Source organism: Nilaparvata lugens, chromosome 2 (genome assembly GCF_014356525.2).
Source record: "Nilaparvata lugens isolate BPH chromosome 2, ASM1435652v1, whole genome shotgun sequence".
Taxonomy (NCBI): domain Eukaryota; kingdom Metazoa; phylum Arthropoda; class Insecta; order Hemiptera; family Delphacidae; genus Nilaparvata; species Nilaparvata lugens.
In genome coordinates, this window is record NC_052505.1 from 79,283,377 (window position 1) to 79,307,307 (window position 23,931).

General features: G+C 32.2%; 2 protein-coding genes and 1 long non-coding RNA gene across 5 annotated transcripts in view; all 3 read right to left on the minus strand.

The window, feature by feature from the left end:
- Nucleotides 1-493: 493 nt before the first annotated feature.
- Nucleotides 494-17,061, minus strand: LOC111046918 (acetylcholine receptor subunit alpha). Its single transcript, XM_039420210.1, has 5 exons — nucleotides 16,914-17,061; nucleotides 16,030-16,178; nucleotides 2,693-2,737; nucleotides 925-1,034; nucleotides 494-563 (listed from the first exon to the last, which is right to left on the minus strand). Exons 1-5 carry the CDS (start codon nucleotides 16,960-16,962, stop codon nucleotides 494-496), a joined length of 423 nt encoding a protein of 140 aa, XP_039276144.1. The 5' UTR covers nucleotides 16,963-17,061.
- Nucleotides 4,218-8,742, minus strand: LOC111059452. Its single transcript, XR_002606617.2, has 3 exons — nucleotides 7,691-8,742; nucleotides 6,509-6,656; nucleotides 4,218-4,404 (listed from the first exon to the last, which is right to left on the minus strand). It is a non-coding gene; the product is annotated as an uncharacterized LOC111059452 (long non-coding RNA).
- Nucleotides 17,062-17,644: 583 nt separating the features above from the next.
- The window catches only part of LOC111046919 (acetylcholine receptor subunit beta), a 31,400-nt gene continuing 25,113 nt past the window's right edge, over nucleotides 17,645-23,931 (minus strand). For all 3 annotated transcript variants that reach the window (XM_039421836.1, XM_039421835.1, XM_039421837.1), the window contains 3 exons: nucleotides 22,466-22,618; nucleotides 21,424-21,590; nucleotides 17,645-18,072 (listed from right to left, as the gene is read on the minus strand). The gene's annotated coding sequence lies outside the window, so the exon portion shown is untranslated. The remainder of the gene's footprint in view (nucleotides 18,073-21,423; nucleotides 21,591-22,465; nucleotides 22,619-23,931) is intronic.

Sequence of the window (23,931 nt, forward strand, 5' to 3'; positions counted from 1 at the left end):
TATCATAAGGCCAAAACGAGTAATCAGCTTTGTTATCAAATGCAGAAATCTTTTCAACCCCTATAGAGGACACATTGCCAGTGTGTTGGGCTATACAATCCAAATTAGAAGTGGTCTTTTGCATAACATATCCATTACTGAAAAAACAATCGTCAGTTTCGATAAAGTTAGAAAAAACTCATAAGAAACGCAGAAGATGAAAAAATAGAGAATACCCTTTTACAACATCATATAAAATGAATCATTTTATCTAATTATTAATTAATTATCCGATAATTATCCCTTTTACAACATCATATAAAATGAATCATTTTATCTAATTATAGGATAATTAATTATCCGATATTATCTAATCTGAGATCACATCACATCTTGTAGTTCTGGTTCATAAGATCCGCTAAGAATTGCTCGTCAGCCAAGTTGAAATAGATGAATAAGACCCAATTGAGCTACTTCTTGTAATTACTCATACACGAACCTAAATATATACCCATTAGAGCCCTATACCCAATTGAGCTCGAACCCAATTATTAGAAGTGGTTTTTTGCATAACATATCCATTACTGAAAAAATAATCAGTTTCGATAAAGTTAGAAAAAACTCATAAGAAACGCAGAAGATGAAAAAATAGAGAATACCCTTTTACAACATCATATAAAGTGAAGACCTATATTATCTACTCTGAAATCACATCACATTTTGTAGTTCTGGTTCATAAGATCCGCTAAGAATTGCTCTTCAGCCTAGTTGAAATAGATTGATAAAATCCAATTGAGCTACTTCTTGTAATTACTCATACACGAACCTCATTAATAATATACCTAACATTAATATTCAACCATCGAATATAGCATGCTAATATGACTCCTTGAGCCTAAAGAAATGAGAAAATACTTCAGAACAAACGTATACTCGCACACTCACCGAGTGACGCCCGAGAATGAAGGATCCCAAATTTTGGAACAATCAATTTGTACATTTTCCAGACCACCATAGTTATCGGGATTCCATTTCAGTTTTTTATCTATCCATGTCTGAAATCCCAGGAACCATAAAAAACTTAACAACACTGGACACATATTATACACTACCCATACTGTTCAAAATTTCTGTATGATTTGTGAATAAAATATTCATGCCCATTGATTATTCAAGTTATTTACAAATATCCTGAACTTTCAAGTCAGAATTATAGCCTACTGTACAAGGTTTAGCCTATTTATATACAGATGGAAATTACTGAGATATTGCAATTATTCAAATGCTAATGAATTAATTATTATTATTAAACGAAAATCCAAATTAAATGCTGTAATTCACCCCGAAGACTTCTGCGACTGCAAATATATTGACAACTGGGTAAACAGCTAGATGGAAATTCGATGAGAGCTACTATACAAAAATTATTTGCCAGCCTGGAAATCGAACCCGGTAGGCTACCTGTCTCCGGACTAGCAATTAGGAGGTTCCGGGTTCGATTCCCGGGGCTTACAAATAATTTTTGGATAGTAGCTCTCATCGAATTTCCTGAGATGTTAACCCCGTTGTCAATATTTGCAGTAGCAGAAGTCTTTGGAATGATTTACAGCATTTCCATCTAAATTCGATGAGCGCTACTAAAGAAAATTCCCGGGCTGACAAATAATTTTTGAATAGTAGGCCTAGCGCTCAATGTACCTACCTAGAATAATACATGTATTCTAGGTACCTTTGGTAGCGCTCATCGAATTTCTATCTAGCTGTTTACCCTGTTGTCAATATTTGCAGTAGCAGAAGTATTCGGGGTGAATTTCAGCATTTAATTTGGATTTTCGTTTAATAATAATTACTATTTATTCATTGTTTTAGAGAAAAATACTATTTCTATTCTGCTAGGTCAACAAACACTGCAGATTTGTTTTCTCATTGCTCAGAAAGTTTCTCAATATTAGCTTTATTTCTTTAAAAGTAAAAATACATTTAAATTCGTTCAATAATGCAGTCATTGTATTGTGCACTTTCGTTATAAAATAATAATTTGTCAAATGCTATTGAACTTGAAAACAATACAAAGCTTTTGCATTAAAAAAAATGAAGCAAGAGCCTTTAGAACTTCAAACCTATAAGTTTATGCGTATTTGTGTACGTTACTGAAATTATATTCTACAGAGAAATCCATTGTTTAGAATAGCTCTCTTGACACATACTAGTTGTCTAGTGTTCATACAATCTTTCAAATGTTTGATATAATTTGAAGGAGAGAAAACTTTTATGATGTCACTTTTTGCTATCAAAAAGAACGACTATAGCAGTCAGAATTAATCAGAATCAAAAGAATCAATAAAAAAATTGATTGAGATTGATTGATTGAATTTTATAATGTCTGACTACTAAACCAAAACTAAGACACAACAAAACTATCATAGTGTATGGATTATGTCATTTGCTGAAAAAATAAACTGACGTTTTCTAATTAATGGGCTGATCACATAATATAAATTTGCATTATACGACGACTAGACTATAGTTTTTTTCATAATTTGATGATTCTTGGATATTAAACTATACTAAACTATACCGTATACATGAAGACTCAAACTAAACTCTGTCAATAGTATTAACAGTAGGATAGCTGATAGCGAAAATGAAACATTCATACTCATTCTATACTGTACAATTGAAAAGTGAATCCATGATAAGATTGTGAACTTACCAGATTGAACCACACATCAAGCGTTACTGTTGACTGCATCTCTTCCTGTGAATCAGTGAATTGATTATCGGCAAATGAAACCCGAAATGAAGTGGTAGTCATCAATGAAACTGACATCGATCAAATTAATTAACTCTATGTAATGTACAATGTTGTTGACTATAATTAGTGCTGGGATTCGCGAGCAGATTTTGCAGTGAGATAAAAAATTAAAATATGCTTAGGCCTATATAATACTGGCGACGAATGAGCCGATCAAATGAATTAACTTTATTTAATGTAGAATGATGTTAACTCATCAGTGAGACTCTGTGAGCAGATTTTGCAATGAGATAAAAAAATTGAAATACCTATGCCTATGCTTAACCCTCCAGAGTCCTCGCGTCAACTCACTCGACAATTATTTTATTGAGTATCATAATAAGGAATTCAAATGATGACAATAAAAATCTAAAGCCCCTGATATAATTATATCACACAGAATATAACTTGGAACTTGTAGATGTATGATTGATGACGTTCATTTCGCACGTGCGAAATTTACTTTTCAATTAAACGTCAGGTATGCGTGCGTGCATCATGTATGTCGTATCCCAGTCAGCACACAGACGTATATAATACGTCAAATTTATGTATTAGCCAATGTCAATCAAAGTAAATAATACGTATAACATTGATATTGAATACGTCCCAGCATTTACGTATAATGTCCCGACTTTTCATGTATACTATACGTATTTCTTGATACATATATATACGTATTTCTTGATACGTATAATATACGTATTTCTTGATATGTATATATACGTATTTCATTATCGTCTACTACACGTATTTCTTGATACGTATAGTATACATATTTTCCAATACATATATTTGATGTATTGTCCTATACATCTATTTTATGTATTGAATAATACGTCAAATATACATATTGTCCAATACATAAATTTGATGTATTGAGTAATATGTCTATTTTATGTATTGAAAACTAAATCTAATTTATGTATTGATTGATACGTAAATATGTCACACTATTTCATCTATTATATGTATTTCATACAAATATCTCATTTAATTGAGGTTCCTTATTTATACATGTTGCCTATTACATCTTATTATAGACAAACACATTAATTTATTCATGTATTATTTGTGTGATACATTCATTTCCATACACTGTACTATCCAAGTTATGTATCATCAATAACATTTTTCATTCAATTCCATTTCATAAAATAACCTTGGACTAGCAGTTGATAAGATCAGTTGTAAGATTCCCCATTAGATAGATAGGATTCATTAGATAGATGAGAGTTCCACATCATCTCTATGAATAATCATGATAAAAGGGAGTGAAGTGAATGCTAGCAAAGTGTAAGCTATTCATCTGTTATTGGTTCAAGGGTGTTTCAAAGAATGAATTGCATGATAAATTTGATTGTGGTTACACAACTTTTATGAGCAGGCATTCCCAGTGAAATTTGAGAAAATATGGAAATAAGGCGAGCAAAAAACAGTAGAATACAACTTGAAAATACATTTTTATTCCACTACAATCTCATGGAACGTGACAAATAGATTCTAGTTAATTCAATTATTTTTTGAAGTTTTTAATAAATTACATTCTGGTCCAAGCCTGCCGGAGCCACTCTTACACCCTGGTTTCAAACAGCTTGCTCATGAAATCTCCAGAGACGCAGCAACAACTTCTGGAACAGAATTTTACAATGTGTTATACTATACAGAGCGTTCATTGAATCGCGCACATTCATATTAACATGTATGAAAATGGAGGGTTTTTATAATAATTGTTGTGTGGCTACTGCAAAATATCATCAGTATTTTATATCATGTAATTTATGGTGTACAGCAGTACAGGCTACCACAGATCTGCATTTCTGTTTTGAGTAGGCTACCGTTAATGCGAACATGTTGTTTTGCCAAGAGCAAAAAGTGTTCCTTCTTGAACAGTTTTCACCAAACGCATCCTGTGGCTTAACTCAAAGGAAAGGGTTGAAAAAATGAGTTATACCTTATAAGTTACACTGAATGAATTGAAAATGAACATTACAACACAGATTAACAATATTTGTGTGGGTATACTTTATAAAGTGCCAATAATCGTGGTATAAAAACTTTTTGCGTGTAAAAAGCAGCCTTTTTGAACTCATGTTATAAAATGTTGGGAATAATTGTATAGTAAGGCACATAAGTATATAGTATGTTTATAAAAGTTACACTAATAAGAATATTTAAGTTTAAATGACTGCCTTGTTTATTATTACACACAAAAATGTGTTTTACCATGCTTGTTGACTCTTTATGGAGTACTGGTAATTAACTGAAAATGAACATTACAACAGAGATCAACATTAGTGTGGGGATGGGCTACTCCATTAAGAGTCAACAAGTATGGTAAAACACATTTTTGTAACCTATATACCGTACCATAAATTACTTTATGATTTGCAAATCATTTTAATGTAAATCTGAGAGTTGGCTGAATTATGGTAGTGGATTCGACCAACTTAGCCAAACAAAAGTTCAACATTCAATGGACACATAAGAAGGCTTCTGATGTCCATTAAGCAAACTATATATTGCTATATTTTCTCCTCATTTTCAACATTTCAAGCAATAGAATCTAATAGGTGAGATTTTAATGTAGCTATCAATCAATTTAATTTTTTGAGCACTAGCATAATCTATTCTGAACATTTCTATTGAAAGGATCAATAACAATTACTTTCGAGGTGAGGGAAACAAAAATAACTTTTCAGAGATTCTACTTCTTTACTTAAAGGCTATCACACTTATTATTGCTTGTTGTTGGCATAGCCTACAGGTAACATAAGATTTGGATTGGGCCTTCCATCCAAGAAATAGCAGTGTTGTCAGAGGGAAATTCGAACTTCTTCAAATTCCCGATTAGACCCATCCTCGATATGCAAGTCATCCTCGGTATGCAAGTTAGGTTAGTATTAAAAAGTTCCTGGGTGAAAGGATTCAAGGGAAATAATACGGTACTGTATTTTTTATAAAATTGAAAAATTGCATGAATATGTTTTTCTTTCAAAATTGCAATTTTTTTCCTTTCAAATATCACTTTTCTGAGAGAAGTTCTCTCACAATCATGGGATGAACTAAAAGGAGTAAAGCTATTTATATCAAAATGACAAGGAGAATTCGTGCTTTCTATTGGTTTTTATTTTTTTCATATACGACTGATATAACTTTGTTTTAATTCATGAATGTGCTTATCAATGTCGAGTCACCTCGAGCAGAAAACATTTGTGGGTTCAAATCGTCATCAAACGTTTGACGATCTGGAAACTTGTTTGTTTTAGGAGATAAGTGGGTGTTGAAAGCGAAAAAGTTGTTCAAAAAATTATTGATATTACTTTCCCAATTCTCAAAAATAGTCGGAAGATCGTTGTTTGACCTCTCAGGAGTTTCAAAGTAAGGAAAGCTTTGAAGGCGAAAAGCATTGTATGTTAAAGGTTGTTTTTTGAACGATTCAGGCGTATTAGAATCAGGAATTTGAGCAGCAGTCAGTTAGATTACCATAGAAATATGCAGTTTTGCAACACTGCTTGAGTTTTCTGAAGCAGGGCTGTAATTTTCTTCATTTAGTCGCTTAGTTTGCATTAGAAAAAGTTATAATTTCACACAATCTGACAACGCTGCTATTTCTTGGATGAAGGGCCCAATCCCAATCTTATGTGTTACGCCAACTATAAACACTAAAAAGACTTGAAGAATAAAATAATAACTTAAAGACTTGAAGAATAAAACACTTATAAGCACACTTACTCTCCAGAATTTTGTTTATCAGAAGGCTGTTTAGGGACCTCTTCCCTTTCCCGCCTTCCCTGCAGAAGTTGGTGGCAACTTCATTCGTTGTCAGCCGGACGAGCGGCGTCTCCACATTGCCTCCTCCAAGTTTATGTAAGAATTCCTCCTACAAGAAAAAAAGTCATATATGAGGATTTTAGATTACAGATATTCCAATTCAGGAGGCTCAGAAGACTTAATTCATCCCTTATTCATTTATTTATTGAATTATGACATGAAAATTTAGTTCAATATAAGTACTTTTCAATAACGACATTAATTGTGAAGCTGAATATAACATTATTTAATCCTTGCTCACCTTTCTATTAATATAATTTCATTGTTGGGAGAGGAAGGATTTTTAACTCCTGTCAGTTATTTATTTTGCTAATTACAGGTCCTTGTAAAACAAAAAATATATTTATTGAAATGCAGATGAATACAGTTTACGGTACTCCACTTTCATTCTTCATTAGTCAAACCTTACGGTTACGGTTATCAAATAATGATTATTATTGATATACTGGTGTTTTCAATGTGAAAGTTCCACTAAAATTAATTAGCTGTTTAAAATTAAATATGCAACTGTATTAAATAATTGTAAATTAGATTTATTGCAAATAATTGTAAAATAGATCCTGTCCTCCATTCCAAGATAGGTTTTACGGTTATTAAAAAAATATTATTATTGTTGCTCTGGTGTTTTTGAATGTAACTTGACAATGAAAACATTTCACGAAAATAAACTAGGTTCCTACATGTTGAAAATTGAATACAGTATATGCAACTGTATTCAACATCATTCATTGCAAATAATTGTAGAAGAGATTCTATCCTTTAATTCAAATTTTATCTTCATAATGAAAAGAAAAGGCATTCAAAAATAGGAGAATAGCGATGAGATGAAAGTTAACCTATTTTTCGTTCTCAAAAAATAGATTAAGACTGATTCGCTATCTGAGAAGCCTATGAGCTTTTTTCTTGTTGATAGAAATAGCTTGAGAATAACATCTTTCGTAAATTTTCTGGTTCAAATCTTTCAGGATCTGAAGACATGAAAATTGGAAATTGTACAATCAGTTTTTTCTCAATTTAATCAAATAAATGGATTTATTATAATAACAAGATATGCAAGTATTATTGTAATAAATTCTCACTCACCTGAACAGTGAACAGACGCAGTCACCGCAGAAACACAACAGATACAATACGGTAACTGACAGAAACTCAATGAACTACCTAATCTACTCTCTATTAATCAATTCCCTATTTATCAAACCTATCAACTCAAAAATCTATTACTAAGCCTATCTATTTATCTAAATCTATCTGCCAATTTTATTACAATCTCAGAAATCAATCTCGAAATTAGCGCGATGCTACTTCTAAACGTTGTGAAGAGGCAAATGAACTGAAGACGAACGAATACCAGCACCAGAATAGTTGACTTTTTCAAAAAGAGAAAATGGTGGTTGGATCTGTAGAGAATAGAAAGTTTAGGGGTGTGTGTGTGTGTGTGAGAGAGAGAGTGTGTGATTCAGTGTGGCATAATAGAGAGACAGAGACAACGTTCTAAACTGTTGGACTTCCCGTTTCTCGAATTTCACTACCTACCTACCACAGTCACTATAGACTTCCCCTTTGAAAAGCATATGTTTCGAATTCACCACGTGGAAAAAAACATCTATTTAGTAATAATTTTAATGAAATAAATAATTTCCTCAATGTTGGTTTCCATTACGAACTGCTTGCTATCATTTCATTTAATGTTTTGTTTTAATTCACTGAAGTTATTGTACGAGAAATAAGGTCCTCGTAATCAAAATTTGTATGTATTCTTTTTCTCTTTGATTGAAAAATTAAAAATACCAAATGCTTGAAAATAAAATATCTTCTTCTTCGTCATATACTTGAGCAGAAACCTATTCTGAATAATATTGCCTTATGGATTGTTGTTTCATGAGAGGTTCTACCAGAAATAGGAAAAATTTAATATTTTACTTGACGGGGTAAATTAGTTTCGACAATTTATTGCCGAGTTTTCGGAGAATTAAAGAACATTTTCACGAAACTATATCTACACCTTAGTAGATAATGAGCATTATGTGCCAAATTATAAAATCTGGTGTGGCGCACTCACACAACTTTCCTTGCCGTTATGAAAATTGATCACCTGACGCCACGGTAGTATTCCCGCGCCTCTCAAGTCTACTATTCAAAGATTAGAGCTAACTGGTGACAGGGTAATAACGCTGGAGACACACGAGGTCTGCTATCTCTTCATAGTGAATCATTTAATAGAATCAACAGTTGCCAATAGTTTGCAATTGGATAATCACAATTTCTCGATTTTCGAGTTTATTTTTAATTTTAGGTGAAAATGTTACTGAAGATTAATTGTAGAGATTCTCATGCTCAATCTATTCCATTCGAAATTTTTCGTTTAAACTGTATCTTAAGCTTGATAATTAAGAATCTAAAATCAAACTTTGCATAGATGGGGCGGAACTCCTGAATTTTTTACAGATATGGGACTTGTGGCAGTTGATAGAGCTTATCAATGACTATTTCAGGTATAACTTTAATCAATATCGTTGGAGCCGTTTTCAAGAAAATCGCGAAAAACCCTGTTTTTGACAACATTTTCGCCATTTTAGCCGCCATCTTGAATCGCATTTGATCGAAATTGTTCGTGTCGGATCCTTACATTGTAAGGACCTTACGTTCCAAATTTCAAGTCATTCCGTTAATTGGGAGATGAGATATCGTGTACACCGACGCACATACACTCATACACACACACACACACACACCACACACACACACACACACACACACACACAACACACACACACACACACACCACACACACACACACACACCACACACACACACACATACAGACTAATACTCAAAAACCACTGTTTTGGACTCAGGGGACCTTAAAACGTATAGAAATTTGGGTACCTTATTTTTTTCGGAAAGCAATACTTTCCTTACCTATGGTAATAGGGCAAGGAAAGTAAAAATTTTCTACTGCAAATTTCATTTCGATAACTATTAGGTACTGAGAAAACTCAAAAATCACTGATATGGGTGTTTAATATCTGAAACATGGTAGATCCGTTCATATAAATAGGATCGTATTGCTGCTTGCAGGTTGTAAAAGGAAATTCAAAAGATTATGAAAGCGTCCGTGGTAAATTGTTTGTGTAATTTAAAACATTCTTTAGAGATAAAATTTCAATTGTGTCTCAATTTAACATTGGTTCAATGGACAAAGTGCTACATGAGAAATCTGCCAAACTTATAGGCTATATTCGAACCCTAATACAGTCCCGCTCTCACTTACGAGAAATACAAAGATAGGCTATTGAAGAATTAATTTTAACTTCTTTTCAACAGTAACTGATTTATAAATTTTTTCCAAGCTGCTCCTTCACTTGAATGTTATAGAGCTGGTTTTAATACTATAATGAAATATAAACATGGATCTAGTCCATATAGTTTATCCCTTCTCACTTCCTCAAAATGCAAAATAAAGAAAATAATAATTATCAATATTTGTGTCAAAACTTATGAATGCTTTGAATGCTGTGAATGCGTTTACACACAAACCAAAAGAAAACGAAAAGAAACTGCGAATAAAATTTGGATCCTCTGTGTTGGGTTGATTAGATTCTATGAAGAAACCACTCTATCAAACGCAGGAATATTAACTTGTATAAAATAGGAGAGTTAATGGATGAAATGTGCCGCTTAAAATATACGAAATAGTCTATATTAGTGCCTTTGCCTATACAGATTGTACTCATAATGAATAAAAATAATTACAGTTCCCTTCCAACTATTTTCATTTGAACATATGCTTCACCATCATTAGCGGCATTTTCAAGTAGTGTGATTGAACTTATGATGGTGACACTTCTATTGTTTATTACTAGTAGTTCTGTGAACAGTAGACCTCACGCAGTATTCTCATCCACAAGACTAGTACCTGTATGGAACTATAGACCTTATGGAAATACAGCAATAGACTGGCTTCTCCATAAATCTGTGTAATCACTTGTCTGCTGATTTATGATGAATAATTAATTCTATAGTCTGATTTTTACTCTAATATTGGCGTATGAAGGAGGCTCCTTTTTTCTTTTATATTATCCTTGAAATGCAAAATTTCCAAAAGCCTTGTATATACGTCGACGCGCAATTTAAAAAGGAACATACCTGTCAAATTTCATGAAAATCTATTACCGCGTTTCGCCGTAAATGCGCAACATAAAAACATTTAACATTAAGAGAAATGCCAAACCGTCCACTTGAATCTTAGACCTCACTTCGCTCGGTCAATAATATTGGTTTCGACAAAAGATAGGCCGGATTTTAATAGTGCAAGCTGTATTGACAGATTTTAATTTCAGAATAAAAATTTATAAGATTTCAAATCTCCCGGGCTTGCTGAGTCTACGACAACCTACGTGATTGGAACACGTTCGACATTCCCAACTGGCGATGTGCGAGAGGGGCGCAGAGTGTTAGAAGAATGTATTTCTTGTATGTTTTTCTCTCTTGTCAATAGCTATAGAAAAAGTCACTTCACTCACTTTGTCAAAGGACCTTTTCATCAATTTCATTGTCCCAGCAAATTCCTTACTTGGTCTTCTGTCCCCATTATAACTCAATATGAATCCCTCTCACTCACTCTTTTCCACCCTTTCCAACTCTTCTTCAACTGTCTTTCATTCTTTGTTCTGTGAATCTACACAAAGAGTCCACTGACTCATTGAACTATAAACATTATACAGTACATGACATTCTATAGTTTATAGTTTCATGCCCCGACTTCCAGAACAATTTACATCCCATCAACTATAAAAATTGCAGCACACTCACAACCCTTTGTAATTACTTCCATGTTATGTTTCCTTATACATAATTTATTTTTGGAATCAGATTTTCCAGTATTGATATATTCCCAATATCAACCTAATATAGGCCTATCTTTTATTTAACCTCAATCAAAAATCAATTTTCTTATCATCCTATTGAATGAAAAAACTAGAAATAATTTTCAGTTGAACCGTACTTTGAAGCATTCCAAATCAATTATTCCAAATGATTTCGAATCTTTTTTTTCAAATGATTTCAATGTAGGTACTCAGAAAATAGGCCACGAAATCACTTGGTTTCACCTAATTTCTAACAGATTTTCTAACATGATTTCAATGTGGGTACTCAGAAAATAGGCCACGAAATCACTTGGTTTCACCTAATTTCTAACAGATTTTCTAACATGATTTCAATGTGGGTACTCAGAAAATAGGCCACGAAATCACTTGGTTTCACCTAATTTCTAACAGATTTTCTAACATGATTTCAATGTGGGTACTCAGAAAATAGGCCACGAAATCACTTGGTTTCACCTAATTTCTAACAGATTTTCTAACATGATTTCAATGTGGGTACTCAGAAAATAGGCCACGAAATCACTTGGTTTCACCTAATTTCTAACAGATTTTCTAACATGATTTCAATGTGGGTACTCAGAAAATAGGCCACGAAATCACTTGGTTTCACCTAATTTCTAACAGATTTTCTAACATGATTTCAATGTGGGTACTCAGAAAATAGGCCACGAAATCACTTGGTTTCACCTAATTTCTAACAGATTTTCTAACATGATTTCAATGTGGGTACTCAGAAAATAGGCCACGAAATCACTTGGTTTCACCTAATTTCTAACAGATTTTCTAACATGATTTCAATGTGGGTACTCAGAAAATAGGCCACGAAATCACTTGGTTTCACCTAATTTCTAACAGATTTTCTAACATGATTTCAATGTGGGTACTCAGAAAATAGGCCACGAAATCACTTGGTTTCACCTAATTTCTAACAGATTTTCTAACATGATTTCAATGTGGGTACTCAGAAAATAGGCCACGAAATCACTTGGTTTCACCTAATTTCTAACAGATTTTCTAACATGATTCAATGTGGGTACTCAGAAAATAGGCCACGAAATCACTTGGTTCACCTAATTTCTAACAGATTTTCTAACATGATTTCAATGTGGGTACTCAGAAAATAGGCCACGAAATCACTTGGTTTCACCTAATTTCTAACAGATTTTCTAACATGATTTCAATGTGGGTACTCAGAAAATAGGCCACGAAATCACTTGGTTTCACCTATTTCTAACAGATTTTCTAACATGATTTCAATGTGGGTACTCAGAAAATAGGCCACGAAATCACTTGGTTTCACCTAATTTCTAACAGATTTTCTAACATGATTTCAATGTGGGTACTCAGAAAATAGGCCACGAAATCACTTGGTTTCACCTAATTTCTAACAGATTTTCTAACATGATTTCAATGTGGGTACTCAGAAAATAGGCCACGAAATCACTTGGTTTCACCTAATTTCTAACAGATTTTCTAACATGATTTCAATGTGGGTACTCAGAAAATAGGCCATGAAATTGCTATGGAACAATGAAAAATCAGTAACACAGCGGTTTTAGCCTTACTAAAATTGAAATTCATCAGGTTCTCTTTTTTAAAAATGTTCATATCTATAATGTATGTGAATTTACATAGATTATATGTCAATAATGAGACGTATATTATATGTAATCGATTTACTTCCAGTATACATTCAATTTATTGATGAATAGGCCATAAAATCGCTATATGAAACAATGAAAAATCAGTAGCATAGCGTTTTTAGCCTTACCACAATTAAAATTAATCAATAACTTCTTTTCAAATAATTGTATCTATAATTTACGTGAATTTACATAAATTATATGTCAATTCTGGAAAGTATAATCCATGTAAATCATTCACTTTCAGTAGACATTCAATTTATTGCCGAATAGGCCATAAAGTCGCTATGAAACAATGAAAATCGGTAAAACATCGGTTTTAGCCTGATTACAATTGAAATTCATCAAGTTATCTCTTTTTAAAATAATCATATCTATAATTTACGTGAACTAACATAAATTATATGTCAATATGAGACATATATTATATGTAAATGATTTACTTCCAGTATACATTCAATTTAGTGACGAATATGCCATAAAATCGCTATGAAACAATGAAAATCAATAACACAGCGGTTTTTACCTTACTACAATTGAAATTCATCAAGTTCTCTTTTTAAAATGATCATATCTATAATGTAAGTGAATTTACATAAATTATATGTCAATAATGAGACGTATATTATATGTAAATGATTTACTTTCAGTATACATTCAATTTATTGACGAACAGGCCATGACATGGCTATATGAAACAATGAAAAATCAGTAACATAGCGTTTTTAGCCTTACTACAATTAAAATTAATCAATAATTTCTTTTTAAATAATCGTTTCTATAATTTACGTGAATTTACGTAAATTATATGTCAATTATGAGACATATATTATATGTAAATGATTCACTTCCAGAATACATTCAATTTATTGAGAAATAGGAGCCATGAAATCACTTTTAATCAAACAAAAATTAATAGCCCAATTGTTTTAGCTCAGCTACAACTAGAATTCATTATGTTCTTTTTTTGAATACTTGAATGTATATTGTACGTAAATATACGTAAATAATATGTCTTTTCTGTTAAGTATATTTGATGTAAATCATTTACTTTCAGTATACATTCATTTTATCGACGAATATGCCATAAAATCGCTCCAATTCAGTCAAATATCAGTGACACAGCCATTTAAGCTCAACTCCAACAGAAATTCATTAAGTTTTCAATCTCAAAATTTTCATGTATAATATATGTAAACTATACGTATTTTAAAATACTTGACATAGTTTACCAAGATTGACCTAAAAAATACGTATTATATACGTGGTGTGCTGACTGGGTATAATTGGACATAACTCAGCACTCGAGTGTTGAGACGCCTACCTGCGTCTACCAAAGACCTTAAAGAGATATAGACCCACAATGCCTATGCCTTCCCAATGATAACTCTTACTTGAAATTGAAGGCCGCCATTGGGGTATTTTAGCACGACATATTATACATAATATATTTGTAATACTATAGATCACAAAGGCATTAGTGGCATTGGTATGTAATAATCTTATGGGTTGCCCACTCAATGGCGGATTTCAATTCCAAGTACGACACTAGCGCTGCATGTGATTCTATGCATCTTTAAGGCCTTTGGCCTCTACTGACGATCGTCAGTAGGACTTGTTGAATTTTTCTTGAGACATATAGGTACCATCAATATTAAACAATTCAAAAATAGGTCTAGAAAAATTAAAGAAACTCTTCAAACCAAGATGAATGAATTGAACAAAATATTGATTAGGCTTTTGCTTTTATTTTCACAAATTAGAAGTTCCATCCCACAAATAATAAGCCACTCTCGCAAAAAAGGTCGTTATCATTAATTTTCAAACACATATTTTGGGACCCTCCCCCCAAGAATTGTTTTTGGCCCCCAAGGACGCAGTCCTTGTCTCACCCCCTCTGTGGGCACCTCCGCGGCTTATCATTCATTAGTATTATAAAGATATATTAATAAATTTCAACATTTTTCGAATGTAGGATTTCTCAATGAAATGCCTATTCAAATTGTTTAATAATTTTAGATTCATTTTTTTATTTTTGAAATATGACACTGTCAAATATGTCTTATGCTTTAAGGCTGTGCAAAGGCTAGAAATAAACATTCTACTCATGATATCTTACAAAGTTTTTCTATTTGTATATCATTAATCTATCAAAATGAATTTTTTTTTCTCAGGAAAACATTTTTTCTGATAATTACTTTTTGAGATATGAGCGCCTAAAGTTTAAATTTTTGGGACAGAACATTTCAAATTCGGTAAGAGATAAATCCATGAGATTTAGAGAATATATTCTTCATGGTATTGTTCATCTATTAAAACAAAAATTTTCTGAAAATATTAATTTTTAAGATAGTTATTACATTTACTAAAGATAACCAAAAATAACTTTTAGTTGAGCTATTTTTGATTATTTATAGTTAATTGAATAACTTTTTCAAAAATTGATATTTCCAGAAAATTTTTGTTTAACTAGATCAACAATACCATAAAGAATCCATCCTCTAAATCTCATGGATTTATATCTTGCCGAATTTGAAATGTTCTGTCCCAAAAATTCAAACTTCAGGCGCTCATATCTCAAAAAGTAATGATCGAGAAAAAATGTTTTTCTGAGAAAACGTTTTCATTTGGATAGCTTGATGATATACAAATCGAAAAACTTAGAAAAATATCACGAGTAGAAAGTTTATTTTAGCCTTTGCACAGTCTTAAAATGGTTATTCAGTCACTAAAAAAAGTTTGAAACTCCCCTCACTGAGAATTAAGCTTGAGATTCATTTATAAGAAAATGTCTTCTAGTAAAGTAGGATGGATAAATTCGTATGGCTTTTGTTGGTGGGGAGTCCCTTGCGGGAAGGTATGAGAATCTACTGAGTAGACTATAACTCACCACTTCCATTTGTATGGGATGAATCACAACTTGAATCTCCACTGTCTTATTTTCATCAGTTGGAACGGCCAGCTCGTTGTAATCCTTCAGCAGGACGCATTTCAAGCGCTCCTCATTTTTTAAAACCTGATCACACGTTTTACAGTTCCCTGAAATTACAGTGCAGTAAAAATTCATTCAACGATGTACAATTCTATAATCTCAAAGTAGAAACTCAGATCATTAATGCATTGAAATGCAAAAATATGCTTAGGAACCAATCGAAGAAGGTTTTTCGAAAATGAGGCTTCTCTGATTGGTTCTCGTGGAATCTAATCACGGGTGGGCAGATGTACCTGATAGATACAAATAAATATGTACATCTGTAAATTGTACTTTTACCGATGGGTTTATAAGATAGATAGACCTAGAGGGTAAGCTACCTACTGGAATAGCTTGAATCTCTATTGAGGAAAACACGCAAAAAGTTCAGCAAAATTTACAATTTAAAAAATGAAAACAATGTGATAATATAATGGAGAGTTAGTAGGCCTAAGTCTATCTGTTCATGAGAAGTTGACATGGTCAACATAGTATGAAACTCATCTATTTCATTATCCATGACGAACTGCAAGTTTCCGTAATCCGTTTTTGAAATATTTTTAACGACATTACAGTCTGATATCTTTGAATATTAAATAGTGAGTACTAGTTTTAATAACTAGGTAATATTCAAAGATATTAGACTGCAATGTCGTAAAAAATAGTTCAAAAACGGATAGTATGAAACTTATTTCAATTAAAACCAATTTATCAGTGGAGTTCCATTCAAATATTCAGGTTTAGTGTAACATAAAATATCCTACTGCTATACATATTTTTAATGATAAGCTATATCTACTCACCAACACGCAGAAAAAGTGCAAATACACCATAAATAAGTAAGCGGTGCATGACTGGATTGAATGATGTAGCACGCAATAAACTAAAACAGCTTCCAAAGCAATGAAATGATACAGTAATGCGCTGATGTGCCTATTATCAGTATCTCACAGTATTATAAGCGCACTGTCTACTGTTCACACACCCCTTTCTTTTATCTCATCATTATCATTTGTGCTCTTTTTCATTTCAGATGAGACAAGTGATAACGGAATGAGAGACTGAAGTAACAGTTTCAAACTTCAAATTTGAAATAATATGGAGTAGGCTTTTAAATAAGGCTACTTGAATGTAAAGGTAGGTATTACAATTCTACAAAGGTACCTACAACAGTATTTATTTTTTTATTAAAAAATGAAAAAATTGTGATTTTGAGCCATGTTTCTGTTGGTTATTGTCACCCAAAAACTAATGAATTATCGACACTTTTAAAACTAGAATTTTTTCCCACTTTAGAAATTGAAATAGAGTAGGCTAGGCTATAAATTTTAATAATAAAAATATACTATAAAGCTTATTATTTCCACAAACAAGATGTAACTTATAGTCTATATATTTATTAATTTTTCAATAATATGATAATTCTTCCAATTCTTCAACATTTTCCATAGAAACCATTTTCATGATATTTAGGCTATAATAATTATTATGAATTTAATTTAATCTTAATATTTTAGAAATGAATGAAAAAATGTATTCTATTTCTAATTTTTTATTTGCTTTTATAATAGAACAAAAATTATATTTGAACATTGAAAATACTAGAGCATTCATCTACCGTATTATTAGTCACCAGATTATTGAAAAATAATACATTTTTTTATAAGTTGGGTAGGATTCCAATGATTTCCTAGCCAAGATAAACCTTGTAAAATGTATCAGTCAATTGATTTTGAATGAAAGTGCACCAAAGTAGTACATTTATTTGTTTAAAATAATAATTATTTGCTTTTAGTAGACGAGAAAATGTACGATATTGAAGGAGTATGCCAGTATCACTGCGCATAGCATTAGTCTATCAATCAAAAATGCAATCAAATCCCACGATTTCTCTTTAGATCTGATTTTTGCTGGAGATTCATCTTGAGAACTCTGTTCTTGAAGTGAAATTCCGTTTATAATCTGAAAATCATACGATACACAACAATTAGGTAGGTGGTATTATCAACTCATTGGGAATCAAATGTAGGTAATTTCAAATGCAATAATTTTTAATTATGACCATTAACTTGAATATCTTCATCATGAATTTCTACAAGATTTTTTTTCAAAACTTAAACTGCCAGCTACTATGAAATATACAACTCAAGCACAAACTATCATAGAATAGAAGTTGAACTTGTAACTATCGATAATATCTGAAACTTGTGATTAGTAGACTACTAGTTTTAGAGATCTGATGGTAATAGCATTGAGAAAAAGTAAGCTTCAGAAAACCCTTATATTCTTTGGAAAAGCGTATCCTTCCTTTATGTTAATATATTTTATATTATATTCAAGTAGGCTACAAAATAGACATGAATAAGAATCAATCTTTATGCTTGTGATAAAAAAAAACCATCACATGCAATTATGAAAAGTGAAAGTGCACATTTTTAGTGAGAAAACATGAAGAACCCAATATATAACCTATAAACTCAAGTGTTAATAGGACATGACATTGGGTAACACAGCAAGGCAGAACATCCAAAAGGATCTCTCAGCCGATAAAAGCCATATGAATAAACAAAATAACATGCAATTATTAATTCCAAATTAACTCAGTGTACGGTAGGTGTGAGAATTGAAACTCATATACGACTACTACATCTATAGTGAGGTCCACGTTATAATGACAGTATTTGTTCAACTTTGGTTTTGCTATCCTTGTCTATCATTCGACAAAGCCGGTGGTACTATCCTTTTCTAGGTCCACAACGATGCCAATTATGTTTTTAACAGTGTTTAAATATAATTAATTAATGCAGAGAATCGGCATCGCTATTCTCCTATCTTTATCCACTGCCATTATAAAGTGGACCTCACTATAGTAAGGTACTCGAATATCACAAACTATCATAGAAATTGATTAATCTTTACTTATAAAATTCTTATATTCATATGAAATTGATATTTATAGGCCTAAAGAATGGATATGCTATCAATACATTCATATCATTATTGGAAGACTCACTTGGTGTCGGCGGATGATGAGCAAATCAAAAATTTTGAAAGTTTCCAGATATCTCAAAAGCATGACAACCGATGTTGACATCTGCTTTATTGATGATATAGATCTCACTACGATCGTTTCCACCATTATAAGTCCAATGATAATAATAGAGTTGACAAAATATTTCACTGAAACAGAGAATATTCAAGTTTATGAAAATGCAACAAAAGAATAGCTTTTAGGTTTAATGAATAGGTTTTAATGAATGTTTCCAAAGAATCATCGATATAAAATATCGAAGCGTTCGTAAATCGTGAAAAGTTTTTCCTGAAATAATAGCTTTTCATAAACAGCAAATATTTTTAATAATAAAATTATGAGCTTATTGTGATTTGGAATGACGTGCTCTTAGAATCATAATAATTATGATTTTGGAGACCATGATCATTATAATGTTGGAAAATAATATTATTGGAGACCATAATCATTATTATGATGGAGAATAATATTATTGGAGATACTCATTATTATGATGGAGAATAATATTATTGGAGATACTCATTATTATGATGGAGAATAATATTATTGGAGACCATAAACTTAACATTATTATGATGGAGAATAATGTTATTAGAGACCATAATCACTATTATGTTGGAGAATAATATTATTGGAGACTATAAAGCTGAAGTGTTTGGTTTTATAATATGGAGGTGGAGAGGACGTCTTCAGTGCTGTTGTTTGTTTTAGGAATGAAGGACTTTTCCCTTATGGCTCTATTGGTGCTATCAGTAGGTACGTAATTTATTTCACTAACGACTATACAGAGTGTTTCAGAAGTAGTGTCGAGAATTTTAGGGTATTGTACCTGGATGCTAGGAGACTACAAATGTCATATTTGAAGTGTCCAAAACTCAGCGGTTATCCTTATAGCTGCCATTTTGTTTTTTTCACTTAAAATTTTTATCTCAAGAACGAAATGTTGTATTGATCTGAAATTTGGCATGAATATTTATGCTATAAAGACTCAACTATAAAAATAAAAAAAAATTTTTCGTTGAAATTTTTCAAAATGGCGGCCATTTTAAATTTTTGATGGCGAATATCTCGAAAACCGTCCATTTTACAGAAAATTTACAAGAGACAAAAAAGTTAGCAAATTTTTTCACGATTCCAATGATACCTAATTTATTAAGATTGGTCGAAGAATAACAGAGAAATTAATTTTTTTCGTACTGCATGCATGACCACTTTTCACCATTTAAAGATCAATATTAATTTTTTTTATAATTTCATGAAAACCGTTCTTATTACAGAAATATACAAGAATAACTCTCCTCCAAATTTTATTTTACATTGAAAAATATTAATTTCACTCAAATCGGTTCACTGATACTAATGCAGCAATTGCTCAAAATGCCGTCCTTCAACTTGATTACACAGTCTGCACCTTTCAATCATGGACCGTCGAACTGCTATAAAAGCATTTTCATCATCTTGAATGGCACCTGCTGCAGCAACCACTCTTGCCACAAGGTCTTCTTCGTTTTCTACTGGCGTGCTGTAAGGTCTTTCATATGGCCCCAGAAAAAAAAATCTAAAGGGTTGAGGTCAGGTGAACGTGCGGGCCACGGTACTGGTCCACCCCGCCCAATCCACCGCTGACGATAGGTCATGTTCAGAAAGTCCGTAACAACATTTCCGAAATGAGCAGGGGCACCATCATGTTGAAACCAAATATTATATCTGTTTGCAAGAGGCACATCTTCCAAAAGTTCTGGTAGTATGTCTCTTAAAAAAGTAATGTACGTGGGAGAATTCAGACGATTAGGAAGAATGTATGGTCCAATCACGCGATTACCTAAGATACCCGTCCAAACATTCAGCGAAAATCTATGCTGATAACCACGCACTTTGACCTCATGAGGATTGTCTAAGGCCCAGACGTGACTGTTGCGAGAGTTGAAGATTCCTTCTCTTGTAAAGCTGGACTCATCGGTAAATAACACATTTTCTAGAAAATTTGGTTGGATAATGTCTTGCTGAAGAAACCAACGGGCACAGTTTACTCTTGGCTCATAGTCGCGTTCAACCAATGAGTGAACTTTTTGAAAGCGGAAGGGGTGAAGTCTTTCCTTGTTTAGTACACGCCACACAGATGAAGCACTTGAATTGATTTGCTTTGCAACTGCTCTCGTACTCGTTATAGGCCTAAAGAATGGATATGCTATCAATACATTATATTCATATGAAATTGATATTTATAGGCCTAAAGAATGGAAATGCTGTTAATACATTCATATGATTATTGGAAGACTCACTTGGTGACGGCGGATGATGAGCAAATCAAAAATTTTGAAAGTTTCCAGATATCTCAAAAGCATGACAACCGATGTTGACATCTGCTTTATTGATGATATAGATCTCACTACGATCGTTTCCACCATTATAAGTCCAATGATAATAATAGAGTTGACAAAATATTTCACTGAAACAGAGAATATTCAAGTTTATGAAAATGCAACAAAAGAATGGCTTTTCATAGACAGCAAATATTTTTAATAATTATGAGCTTATTGTGATTTGGAATGACGTGCTCTTAGAACCATGATAATTATGATTTTGGAGACAATAATCATTATTATGATGGAGAATAATATTATTGGAGACCATATACTCATTATTATGATGGAGAATGATATTATTGGAGACCATAATCATTATTATGATGGAGAATAATATTATTGGAGACCATAATCATTATTATGATGGAGAATAATATTATTGGAGACCATAAACTCATTATTATGATGGAGAATAATATTATTGGAGACCATAATCATTATTATGATGGAGAATAATGTTATTGGAGACCATAATCACCATTATGTTGGAGAATAATATTATTGGAAACCATAAAACTGAAGTGATTGGTTTTATAATGTGGAGGTGGAGAGGACGTCTTCAGTGCTGTTGTTTGTTTTAGGAATGAAGGACTTTTCCCTTATGGCTCTATTGGTACTATCAGTAGGTACGTATTTTATTTCACTGACGACTATATAATCATTTCTATTTCAGAATCACTTGAGACTTTATAATACCTAACTCAATTGGGAAATCGACTAAATATAAAACCAATAATGACCCGATTACCTAAAAAGTAGTCGTCATCTCTCATTATCATCATCCCTCTCACTCATTACTCACACACAAGCCTAAGAGCTTATGTGGGCATCACTCTCTCATTATTATTAATGATCCTAAATTGGTTCGCGAGATATAATATGTTGAGTGAAGAATAAAATTTAACAAGAAATTAACACTAGGAGGTTGCTTATATTTTATTAATATAATTTAACTCACCTAAGTATGGAGAATCAGCTCCGCAGTCTGGCATATGAAATGCCAGTATTTGTAGAAGGTATGTGTGGATGATGAAAGAAAATACGAGAGTGAACAGTCGTATACTGTTATCAAATCTCAAAACCAACAATGCCAGTGTTACAGCTGCTGAAGCTGTACAAACAAAAAATTTACAATACCTAATTAATTACAAAATTATTGAAAAAGGATCTAGATGAATAATTGAAAAAAAATGAAAGAAGTACAATACGGGAACATGATATCACACGGAAAATAGCAAGGAGTCAAACTAGAGGAGTTTCACAAATTCTCAGAATCGGTCAGGAAATTTTATCAAGGTGTAAGGATCATCATTGGAAGTTGAATTGAACAACGGAAACAAGATTAGTTACAGCAAAGATGAGTATGTATTAGCTGGAAATAGAGCATACTTCAGTAATATTAAAATCTTGAAAAACAGGTTCATAAAAATACAAAACTAAAACCATATGAAAGCCTTATTCGATCTGTAGTAATAAAGTATGGCTGTGAATCTTGGAAGCAGTTAACAAAAGAAAATGAAAACCACTTGGTCGTTTTTTAACGGGAGATTTTCGGAAATATTTATGGTCCAGTTAAAGCAGGAGAGAAATGGCGGAGAAAAACCAAATCAAAGCTGGAATCATTGATAAAAGGCTAAAATATTATCAGATTTATAAAGACGCAGCGACTTGATTGGTTTGGACATATCTGCAGAACGAATAAGAGCAGAATTCCTTAGTACCGTATTCAAAGAGAGGCTGCATTCCAGAATAAAGAAAGGACGACCAAGATTAAGGTGAGAGGATGAAGTCGAGAGATGATCACCAAGAAATGGAATGTAGAGGGTGGAGATAAAAGACAGAGAAAACCGAGAAACGTGGAAATCTGTAGTAGAGGCGGCCAACGCTCATATTGCGCTGTAGTACTGAATAATATATACGGGAACTTATAGAATATGTAGAATTTGTCACCTGGTCATATGGGACATATATATTAATCATATATTTATCTCATATTGATCAGGATTTTATAGTTAGTACAATACAGCAAAATTATAGATGAATTTACATAATATAGACTAAGAAAATAATTATTGAACTGTATATGATATGAAAAAGCAGTTTGTAATATAATAACTATAGATAATAATCATATTGTTATGCATCTACATAAATTGGCGGAGCTTTGGACATATCAATGTCCATTCTTCGGAAAGAATATTAAAAATATCCTCCCCACTAACTCTCTACCAAAACGTTAATTTCGTTATTTAAACTAAGGATTTATTTATTAATGGAAATATTGTAAAAGTTTTAATCAATATGAATATTAAAGAGAAAAAAAAACAGAAAATTGATAGAGTAAAATAATTATATAGGTAGATAAGATCAAATAAATAAAATGAAGTAGGCTGAAAGTAGATCAGGGTTATCAACTTTCAGTAA

Coding starts and splice junctions, on each gene's coding strand:
- LOC111046918 (XM_039420210.1), bottom strand. CDS start 16,962: ATGCACCGCTTACTTATTTATGGTGTATTTGCACTTTTTCTGCGTGTT. Junction 2,738..16,029: donor ATCCCATACAAATGGAAGTG/GTGAGTTATAGT, acceptor ACTGATTCACAG/GAAGAGATGCAGTCAACAGT. Junction 564..924: donor TCATTCTCGGGCGTCACTCG/GTGAGTGTGCGA, acceptor TTATTTTTTCAG/TAATGGATATGTTATGCAAA.